The sequence below is a fragment of the Cydia strobilella genome, chromosome 27 (genome assembly GCF_947568885.1).
Source record: "Cydia strobilella chromosome 27, ilCydStro3.1, whole genome shotgun sequence".
NCBI classification, from domain to species: Eukaryota; Metazoa; Arthropoda; class Insecta; order Lepidoptera; family Tortricidae; genus Cydia; species Cydia strobilella.
In genome coordinates, this window is record NC_086067.1 from 8,368,130 (window position 1) to 8,380,300 (window position 12,171).

The window sequence follows — 12,171 nt, forward strand, 5'->3', positions numbered from 1 at the left end:
TTCTTGTCGCTGTCAAGCCTCGTACTCACGAGCGCTTTTTCAACGCGCGTTAAAAAAGCGCTTGAATCTGCCCGTACGCTAAATTCGATTTAAAGACCAAGGCTTAAAGTTGAAAATTCAATCACACTTGAATAAAAGCGCTACCGCCTACCGCCATCGTGTGGATGAATACACAAGTTTCCATTTGTACGAGCGCTTAAAAAGCGTTACTGTCTCGCTTACCGCTACGTCAGTCCTCAGTCCGTGAAGTCCGTCAGTGGCTGTCCATTCCACTGCGGTCCGTAGTCCGTATGTTCTACAATCAATAATATTATTTATGTGTATGTACTACATTGTAATGTATTACGTGCTATCGTATCGTATCGTTCTCACATTATAGGTATAGTAGAAATCACCGCATTACACTAATTCATTCAAATAATTTATTTCAGAATAAATATTCCATATTTAATTACATTTACATTTAAAATAAAATAACTAATCCTAAATTAAAACTAAGCCCGGTTATATTTAATTGGTCTGACCCAAGAAGAATTGTTTTTGTTTATCAAAGCGGCTTTAGCAATAGCAAGGTGCCGCGCAGCCGGAATACAATAAGGCGCATGATACTCACGCCGCTTCAAGATTCACAAGGTGCTCACAAGAGTCACAAGCAAAATGGCGTCGCAGACCTCAGCTGCGGCACAAGAAAATGATATTAAAATCAGTATTAAGAATGGGAACAGTCAGTTCAAGGAAAATTTTTATGTACAACTCGGTAATTTCTACAAGGAGCAGATAGGAACGGTGAAAAAGCCGTGGACGCATGACCGTGTCGCGGAGGTGATTCGGCACATTGAGACAGGTAAGGAGGCCGTGGATGCCGGCGTTCGTCGGACGTCCATGCAGTATTACTGGACCACCAAATATGATGTCACTCAAATAGGAAGCAAAACTTACCTTATTTTGAAAAAGAAAGCGCCTGAAGATGCTACTGTTCGAGTGATTCCTATGGAACAATATTTTGAGTTGTTGTTTGAAATACATCAGGAAATAGGACATGGTGCCCGTGACAAGATGCTGCACAACATTAAGAACAGATTTTATATCCAGAAAAAGGCAATAGAAATATTTGTTGCCTTGTGCCCAACATGTGAAGTGAAACGAAATTTTCCAAAAAAAGGCACAGTACCCAAGCAAGTTTCGTTGCAACCTACCAAAGATTTTAACAGCCGAGGGCAGGTTGATGTGATTGATCTTCAATCAGCACCTGATGGAGATTTCAAATGGTTATTAATGTACCAAGATCATGGTACAAAGTTCATGCAGCTGCGACCCCTGCAAACTAACCTGCCCTCTGAACTTGCCTTGGAATTAGTTAAAATATTTTTGACTTTTGGAGCTCCTTTCGTGTTACAAAGCGATAACGGCTACGAATTTACTACTAAAGTTGTTGAGGAAGTCCTAAAAATCTGGCCGGACTGCAAAATACTTCAAGGAGGAGCGAGGCACCCGCAGACACAGGGCAGTGCTGAGTGCAGCACCCGCGACGTGGAGGACATGCTGTACACATGGATGCGAGACAACCGGTCCACTAACTGGTCTCTCGGATGTCACTTTGTTCAGTATCAAAAGAATGCAGCAGTTCACAGAAGTATCTGCAGAACTCCCTATCTTGCATTATTTGGATATGATCCAACAGAACAGAGCTCACATGTTCCTTTCAGTGATCTTGAATCTATTCAAACTGATGAGGATTTAGAAAAAGTTTCTCATCATGTTGATGAAGCAAAAGTTACTAGTGTTACTACCCACAAACAAATAAATGATTCCAACTCTTTTAAACAATATAATGCAAGTTCTGGTTCCAACAGTGATAATGATAAAATGCTCCTCAATGATGGGAGAATGGGGCTGGATTCCTCAACTTCTAACAATGGTAATTAATTAACAATTATTCCTAATTCCTTTTAAGTCTAATTGGTATTTTGTTGCTTGTGTTTTTGATGAACTTAACTCTTCCATTAATAAATGTAAATTGTAATTGTATGTCACTAACCTTAATCAATTTTAAGATTTGTTGTACTTCCTAACCTAACACTATATGGATCTAATGATTTGAAATAAATAATTGAATTTAATTAAACAAAAAATAGTCAAAACTTCCTGTAAAATATGTGTTGCAGTTTGATTGTGTGTTTAAAAAATATATATCAAGTTTCTGTTCTAAATCAATGTCTACTCACATAATTATTTACTGTGACCAAAAGAATTCATTTTCTTATACAATTCAAAAAAATACTTTAAACTAAAAAAGTAACATATCAGAATGTATACACTTTTTCTGATATTATGTTATTAATATTTACTACCTATCTAAAGTTACTTGTGATATCACATGCCAAGGTCTATCATTATCCAGCGCATACCATGGAGGAAGCAGAGTGGAGCGAAGAGCCAGAGTGGTTGGAGCAGGAGGATGAGCAGCCAGAGACAGCCAACCGCAGGCCGGAGACGGGAGAGGCGAGACCGGAGACAGAAGAGGTGAGACCGAAGCCCCCCCATGTGAAGACAGGGCCCGTCTCTGTCAAGCATGTGACTTTGAAGGATACTGTCCATGTAAGTATAGCAACACGAGACTACATTAATGATAAAATACTACGGGATTAATAACATTGTGATTCGAAATTATGAATTAATTGAAAAAAAAAAAAATATTTATTATATTAAATTAATGATGATATTGATGTTCCTATGATGTGTGGTATGTATAACCAAAGATGGATATAACTCCGTAATAGATGGATACAGTCTAAGGAAAAAACGTGCCTCGAAAATCACGAAAATTTGATTCTCGATCAGATGTCGCTACTACCTTTGGCCTACTCTCGTATAGAGGGCGTTGACGGTTTCGTTTGTTATTTAACAATTTTAACGCATATCAGTGACAGAACATGGCTCAAAATATTAAAAATAATTAATGCAAATAAAAAAAAACATTCATCCATATTTTAATACATTATACCGTATTTTTATAAATCTTCATTTTTAGTTTTAAAGTGTGTCGATAGAAGGCAGTGAATTTACTGTGGTTACAAAATTTACTATGACAATACCGCTCTATAATATTATATCCTCTTTGGTATTACTATGATCAATGATCTCTCATGAATAATAGACGCGTGACGTTTATTGTTGACAAAACTAAAATGCAGGCAATATTTAGTAGATGATTTTGACAATCTTGACACATTGGCTTCAGCCGTCGACTTTCTCAATATATGGCTCACGATCGAGCGCCTGGTGCCATAATATATCTACCTCACTTTACTTACATCCATGACTATGATTGTGTTATGTAGTACTAGTATTTTTATGTTTGCGACCTTAAAGGTAAATTTTATTTGTTTCTAGCAATTCAATATTTTAATAAAATAATATTAGTAAGATGAATAAATTGCTTTAATAATTAGCTGATGATACGTTTGTATAAGTTAGTAGTACCAGTACCATATAAAAGTGCTTGAATGGAAAATGTTGTCAACAGTATTGATTACACATTTCAAATTTTTTAACAGTTTTAATGTTTGTTTTTACTGTGAATCGTGAATTATCTCGTTAAATAATGTATTTTTTGCTAGTTAAAATGAACTGTTGACATGTAAAATGTTACTTTTTGCCAATAAACGCAATCAATCAATCATGTTCTTGTAGTAAATGAGATATTTAGTTTCAAAATTTAAATTATTCCTAATATCTATAATCTGAATTGTATATATTGCACTAGTATCTTGCAAATACAAAACTGAAACAACACTATTTGTGTGTATCCTACATGTTAGAGCACAACACGACATCATGTATCTTGCATAATACACATATGCAAGATACATTTCTAAGGTACGGTCGAAAACGTTATATAATTTATGACCCAATTCATAGTTTGTCACAGTGACTATTAATATAAAAGTCGCTAGAGACCTCATACTATTGTCACAGTAACAATCTAACAATCAATATATAAAAGTCGCTAGAGACCTCATACTATTGTCACAGTAACAATCTAACAATCAATATATAAAAGTCGCTAGAGACCTCATACTATTGTCACAGTAACAATCTAACAATCAATATATAAAAGTCGCTAGAGACCTCATACTATTGTCACAGTAACAATCTAACAATCAATATATAAAAGTCGCTAGAGACCTCATACTATTGTCACAGTAACAATCTAACAATCAATATATAAAAGTAGCTAGAGACCTCATACTATTGTCACAGTAACAATCTAACAATCAATATATAAAAGTCGCTAGAGACCTCATACTATTGTCACAGTAACAATCTAACAATCAATATATAAAAGTCGCTAGAGACCTCATACTATTGTCACAGTAACAATATAACAATCAATATATAAAAGTCGCTAGAGACCTCATACTATTGTCACAGTAACAATCTAACAATCAATATATAAAAGTCGCTAGAGACCTCATACTATTGTCACAGTAACAATCTAACAATCAATATATAAAAGTCGCTAGAGACCTCATACTATTGTCACAATAACAATCTAACAATCAATATATAAAAGTCGCTAGAGACCTCATACTATTGTCACAGTAACAATCTAACAATCAATATATAAAAGTCGCTAGAGACCTCATACTATTGTCACAGTAACAATCTAACAATCAATATATAAAAGTCGCTAGAGACCTCATACTATTGTCACAGTAACAATCTAACAATCAATATATAAAAGTCGCTAGAGACCTCATACTATTGTCACAGTAACAATCTAACAATCAATATATAAAAGTCGCTAGAGACCTCATACTATTGTCACAGTAACAATTTAACAATCAATATATAAAAGTCGCTAGAGACCTCATACTATTGTCACAGTAACAATCTAACAATCAATATATAAAAGTCGCTAGAGACCTCATACTATTGTCACAGTAACAATTTAAAAATCAATATATAAAAGTCGCTAGAGACCTCATACTATTGTCACAGTGACAAGGTACAATAAATTTACAAAATGGGTCCGAAATTAAAATCTTTTCCCCTCACTAGCTCGGAAAGCCATCAAGTGGTTTTCGGCAAACGGCCTCATCCTTAATGTCCAAAAATCAAACGTATTGTTGTTTTCAGCCAGTAGCCAGGTTAACATTCCGCAAATGCAGATTCCGATACCGCGCTGTGACTCGTGCAAGTTCCTTGGGTTTACTATTGACGCCGGACTGAAGTGGAAGGGGCACGTTGACAACTTGTGCGAAAGGCTGGGCAGTGCTGTATTCGCACTGCGCAAACTAAAGCCAGTTGTCTCCAGTGACGCATTGCTCCAAATCTATTATGCCTATTTCTTTTCACTTATGTCCTATGGTATCGTTCTGTGGGGCAACTCAACACATTCTGACAGAGTGTTTAAATTGCAAAAGCGAGCCATACGCGTATTAGCAGGTGTAAACTCGAGGTACTCGTGCAAAGACCTTTTTAAAAAATATAGCATTATGACACACTATTCGCTATATGTGTACGAAATCATAATGTTCACACGCCGTAATATAGACAGTTTCAAACGGTCAAATAACTCGTGCAGAATAACCCGCCAGACCGGGCGCCTGCTGCCTGTGCGGCGTAGACTGGCGCTGCTCGACAAATCACCGCGCGTAATCGGCCCTGCATTCTATGAACGCCTACCCGCTAGTCTCAGAAACGAAACCTCTGATGATATTTTTGGACGCCGACTCAAAGAAATGTTATTAACAAAATCGCTGTATTCTGTTAAAAAATACACAAACTTGAAACGCGATTAAAATGTATAATATTTTTTCTATAATAATTTAATCTGACATTGTTATTTTTATGTTCTATTGTTGTTTTTTATTTCTTATTGTTTTATTTACTTTGTTAATTAGAATTTTATTTTAATTTGACTTTGCAATACTATTATTAATTCTGACATTATATTAACTAGGGTGCCCTAGCAATATTTATTTGTAACACATTTTTTATTTGTAATTTAATGTGTTTACTAACATTAGCATATTAAGATTAATTTAATTGTATTACTAACAAATTATATGGGCATTTGCCTGAAATAAATAAATTGAATTGAATTGAATTGAATATATATATTTTGAACGCTTATTTATACTCTGAAGAGATAATTTTTGACATTGTGTTTAGTATTACTTTCTGACATTTTATCTCACTGTATTTAACTTTTAATTTTTTATTTTGTTATGATTTGTTTGTTTTTATTTATTTTTTAATTATTTTACTGAATTATTATTTTATACAATTTGACGATCTTTTTGTGAGTTCATGTTATTTAGATACATTGTGACATTGTTAAATATCATGTAATTCCCAATAAGAAATAAATTAATCTAATCTAATCTATTATCCTTTAAAACAAGCGGGGAAAAACGCATTTTATCCACTAGTGGGGAAAGTAATTTGACCTTGGATGGAGCGTGTTTAGGTAGCTTGACAGATAACAAAACGTAAAACACTCATAATAATGGTTCGTTCGATATTAATTATCATTAAATAAATGGTTTGAGAATCTAATAAAAAATACCAAATTTAGCTTTATTTAATAATTTTAAGTCATAAACCTTAAAATTCCATAAGAAACGTTAGATTTTTTTATAATGATGTTAAATATAATTCTGAACGCACAAGTTGAGTCGATGCAATTTCAAAACGCATCGTTGACATTTCATACGTCAGAACAGAAATGTCAACATTGTCAGCAAAATTTTTACTGTTCTTCTCACCGACTCACGTAAAAATCAGAATTTCTAGTGTTTTCTGTTATAATATCGTAAAAAAATTAGTGATTCCAGTGATGAAGATGATCTAACGCCTGTGGATGTTGCACTTTCCTCGCTATAGTGAGGAGAAAAGTTTTGTGTTACACACGGGTGCAAATGTATTTTACTTCTCGTGTGTTGAAACACTCGCGGGTAAAATACAACTTTGCACCCTTGTATAACAAATAACTATTTCCCCTCACTAGATCGGAAAGCCATCTATTATCCTTTAAAACAAGCGGGGAAAAACGCATTTTATCCACTAGTGGGGAAAGTAATTTGACCTTGGATGGAGCGTGTTTAGGTAGCTTGACAGATAACAAAACGTATAACGCTCATAATAATGGTTCGTTCGATATTAATTATCATTAAATAAATGGTTTGAGAATCTAATAAAAAATACCAAATTTAGCTTTATTTAATAATTTTAAGTCATAAACCTTAATTTTCCATAAGAAACGTTAGATTTTTTATAATGATGTTAAATATAATTCTGAACGCACAAGTTGAGTCGATGCAATTTCAAAACGCATCGTTGACATTTCATACGTCAGAACAGAAATGTCAACATTGTCAGCAAAATTTTTACTGTTCTTCTCACCGACTCACGTAAAAATCAGAATTTCTAGTGTTTTCTGTTATAATATCGTAAAAAAATTAGTGATTCCAGTGATGAAGATGATCTAACGCCTGTGGATAGAGTTGTGCCGTTCCCGGTAACATTCCCCATTTTGTATGGGGAATGTTACCGAGCGAGAAATTTCCCCATACAAAATGAGGAATGTTACCGGGAACGGCACAACTCTACCTGTGGATGTTGAACTTTCCTCGCTATAGTGAGGAGAAAAGTTTTGTGTTACACACGGGTGCAAATGTATTTTACTTCTCGTGTGTTGAAACACTCGCGGGTAAAATACAACTTTGCACCCTTGTATAACAAATAACTATTGACTGTACAGCTCATGTTTTATGAAATAAAACACTTCCAGCTTACGTCATGTTATAAGGCAAATGGCTCACCCTTTCCGACCTCTGTTATTTAGCTTACTGTGAGTGTGGGACTATAATATATCGATCTGTGTAACATTGTCCTACTAGGAGGATATAACCAAACGGAGTAGCCATTAACAGGCGTTCCCCTCTGTCGAAAATAGTCAGCCTATGGTCATACACAATGTATGGACTGACGTTTATCTGACATGGCTATTTTGACGTTTCGTATACATTTGACGTTCCCCCTCCCCGCAAAAATTGGCACTTTTTTGTACAGGAAATTACAGACGTGGCGGCTCCATTTGGTTATATTATATCCTAGTTGTTCTATAATACCTACTCGTATTTGTGTATGTGAAGGAGGAGCCGGCCGCGCGTGTCAAGAACGAGCCCGAGGACCAGCGGCAGTTCCGTTTCGAGATCACGCTGGAGCCGCTCCACGGTGAGTCCACACCCCGTCCCCACCACAAAACTATTAGTGGTATGTTTGAAGCTGAATAGAGCTACTCCTCTAAACTAGACATCGAAAAACCGGGATCATATAAATGAATTTAAAATATATATTTTTCCTTAGTCATCCATTGACCACGACCGTCGTTAAAGTGATCGAAATGTCGCGATGAATCTTAAATTCATTATACGCGATATAATCCGTTTTCTTAGTTTTATTTCAAGGTTGATTATGTTTAATTATTGATTGCAGTTAGGATGATTTAATAACGTTTATCATCGTGTTGTGTATATACTAGTTAGCAACTCGTTCTCAGTGCCGTGTGTTGTTTCAGAGGACGAGCTCCCCCTGGGCGGGTGCGGGGGTGGGGGCGGGGGCGGGGGAGGGGCGCGAGAGGCGTGGGCGATACGCGGCGCGGGCCGGAGGCGCGCGGCGCACTCCTGCATGATATGCGAGAAACAATTCCGCAAACCGTGTATGTTAAGTATACACATGAGAACACACACTGGCGAGAAACCCTACGGGTGCAACCTTTGCAACAAGCGGTTCATTAGTCCGACGTATCTGAAGAAGCACGAATTCAGGCACACGGGCGAGAAACCGTACTCTTGCGCCACCTGCCATAAGAGATTCTCGAACTCGCACCACCTTCAAGTACACGTAAGATTACACACAGGGGAAAAACCATACTCGTGCAAACTGTGCAACAAGGACTTCACGCAGGTGGCGACTTTGAAGAAACATGAGCGGATCCACACAGGAGAGAAACCGTACGAGTGCGCCGTGTGCGAGAAAGGGTTCATATCGTCCAGCTACCTCAAGAGGCACGCGCAGATTCACGAGAAACACAGTTATTCATAAATCCTTAACTAAGTTTATAGAAACGTACATAACAAACTTAATAGAAAACCCTAACGCACTCTGTAGTAATATCTAATAGGAATTTAAAAAAAAAACATATTGATTGAATTAAATATACATTTCCAGTCAGTGTTTTATTTCCATGTCCAGTTAAATTTTCACACTTGGAGAGCATTTATACCACAAAACAACTTTTTTAAACACCCGAATACACCTTATCAACCATTAAGAGACTAAACATCCCTGCCTTGTGCCAATCATGTGCTAGTTCGGCTGTTAAATTACTGTAGTAAGTAGGTGATTTATGTTTAAATACTTTAAATCAACTACTACAATAATTAACCCTAAGTTTGAAAGGTATTAACTGAAGTACAGACTTATTGGAGCACTAAATGCTGATGATAAAACAATGTTCTAATAAAGTAGGTTTATACAAATAAACAATTGTAAATATTTTATTAATGTGACTAAGTTTTGCTCCTTTTTAAAAAGGATAATTTTTCACAATCCAGCCGCGTCTTCGCGTCTAACGACCATCATAAGGTAAACAAGAATTCAATAAAGTCAATCTTAATTTTATATTACGTTTTTATGTGTATTAAACAAGATTTCAAATCAGGGAAACAAGGGTTGCCGGATAGGGATACGCGGCCGACAACCCCGGGCCGTTTCTCGCCGAGATTTGTAGTGCTTATTTCAAACTTGCAATTAAATAATAATAAAAATATGATGATCATAATGATTGTTTCAAGTTCTAATGTGATAGGTTATTCAGTGCGTTGGGTATTTAAGGGCAACAAAAATGGATTATTTTTGCGTTACAACGCACGGTTTAGGAGATACAGCCCTATAATAGTACATTTCGATGCTAGTGCGGAAAGTATGCCATTACGTCACGAGTATCGAGATATCTTGCCACGAGCCGTAGGCGAGTGGCAAGACTCGGGACGAGTGAAGAATGACATTTCCGCAGGTGTATCGAACGACGTTTTTTAATACAGTTGCGAAAAAATAAGAAAAGCAACAAGTAAGGAATGGAATTCGGAACTTTTATATTATTAATTGTGTGACATCATTGACATTATGAAGAGGTGTTTTTCTTCTAGCTTTTATTCGACTAGAATAGATTTTGTTATTATTATTGAACCCACTTCAATGAAAGTTTTTTTTTCAAATGCATGTTCTATAAGACAGAAACAATTGTAAATATTAAAACATTGTACTATTATTACATAAATATCGTTATTTACGATTATTTGTGTATCGTATATTTATAAAAACAAAATCGAATGTTGCCTTTGGAAACTTAAAAACATTCTTGCCTCTTCTTTGACAGGCGTTCCGTTCCATTCAGACAACTTATTAAGAACGGTTTTTCAACATAAAAAAATAAACGTGTTATAATACTTATAATGATGAAGAGGTAAGTAATAAAATATGAAATATTCATATTTTTAGTATTCTTACATTAACAGTAGGTTTTTATGTTGATTACGACGTTTAAAGGAAATTAATATTAACACTCATCAATAAGTAGTCATGAATTGGAATATCCTATACATTTGCTACGTTGTAGTAATATACAAGTACTACGAAATGCTTCTTTTCATAATTTTAAATACAGGAGTTAAGATTAAACATTGCGCGATACTAACACCATCTCGTGAGAGCACATTGAACTACAGTTTGTATAGGAATTGGCTACTTCCTATTTTACATTTATCTTGATTTGCACATTTGTTATGTTTGCATAAAAACTAGTCAACACATAAAACAAGTTACACAAGGTTTTAGAATTTTAAAGCTACGGGAAAGGTAAAATATGTCCAATGTTTACATCGGATTCGTGGCCTACTAGCGCCATCTAGTAGCCTTCATGTGAACTAAACATAGCTCTACATTAAACATAGCTCATCTATTTTAGAAAGTTCGTGTTACAATGTGAAAAGTAAAAGATTTCATCTTCATACAACTTTTTTTTTGCCAAAAATTACCTTCTTCTCGCACCTTGTATGTTTTTAGCAAAATTTGTAAATCTTCATTAATTTGAAATTGAGGAAAGGTCTTCTAAGACCTTTTTTTTGGCGTAGCACATAATGTGGTAGCTGCCCTCACAGATCCACTAAGAAAATCCCCCTGTATATTATCTCAATACAGCCTGGTGACAGACAGACGGACACTAGAGTCGTAGTAATAGGGTCCAGTTTTTTTTACCCTTTGGGCACGGAAACCTAAAAAAGCACAAATTAGTGAAAGTTGCCACAAAAAATAAACGTATTACAAAAATCCGATAGATGGCGCATACCCATGAGGACATTGCAGATAAAACGCGCTGTTAAGATTTTCCCTCAAACCACCTGATCATTTGGCCAATACATAGGTTAGGTAAGGTTCGGAGTTAGGTTAGGTTTTGAGTTAGGTTAGGTTTTGAGTTAGGTTAGGTTTTGAGTTAGGTTAGGTTTTGAGTTAGGTTAGGTTTTGAGTTAGGTTAGGTTTTGAGTTAGGTTAGGTTTTGAGTTAGGTTAGGTTTTGAGTTAGGTTAGGTTTTGAGTTAGGTTAGGTTTTGAGTTAGGTTAGGTTTTGAGTTAGGTTAGGTTTTGAGTTAGGTTAGGTTTTGAGTTAGGTTAGGTTTTGAGTTAGGTTAGGTTTTGAGTTAGGTTAGGTTTTGAGTTAGGTTAGGTTTTGAGTTAGGTTAGGTTTTGAGTTAGGTTAGGTTTTGAGTTAGGTTAGGTTTTGAGTTAGGTTAGGTTTTGAGTTAGGTTAGGTTTTGAGTTAGGTTAGGTTTTGAGTTAGGTTAGGTTTTGAGTTAGGTTAGGTTTTGAGTTAGGTTAGGTTTTGAGTTAGGTTAGGTTTTGAGTTAGGTTAGGTTAGGTTAGGTTAGGTTAGGTTAGGTTAGGTTAGGTTAGGTTTTTTTTTTTTTTTTTTTTTTTTTTTTTTTTTTTTTTTTTTTTTTTTTTTTTTTTTTTTTTTTCTTTGTATCCTCCAACATGATCGGAGCCTATGTTAGCGTGTATCTTTCATTCCAGTTCTCGCTTTTATTCTTCTCGCACTTTC

General features: G+C 35.5%; 1 protein-coding gene across 1 annotated transcript; it reads left to right on the forward strand.

Moving 5' to 3' along the window:
• Positions 1-282: 282 nt before the first annotated feature.
• Positions 283-9,214, forward strand: LOC134753481 (SCAN domain-containing protein 3-like). Its single transcript, XM_063689357.1, has 4 exons — positions 283-1,918; positions 2,402-2,598; positions 8,166-8,247; positions 8,591-9,214. Exons 1-4 carry the CDS (start codon positions 658-660, stop codon positions 9,115-9,117), a joined length of 2,067 nt encoding a protein of 688 aa, XP_063545427.1. The 5' UTR covers positions 283-657; the 3' UTR covers positions 9,118-9,214.
• Positions 9,215-12,171: the final 2,957 nt, after the last annotated feature.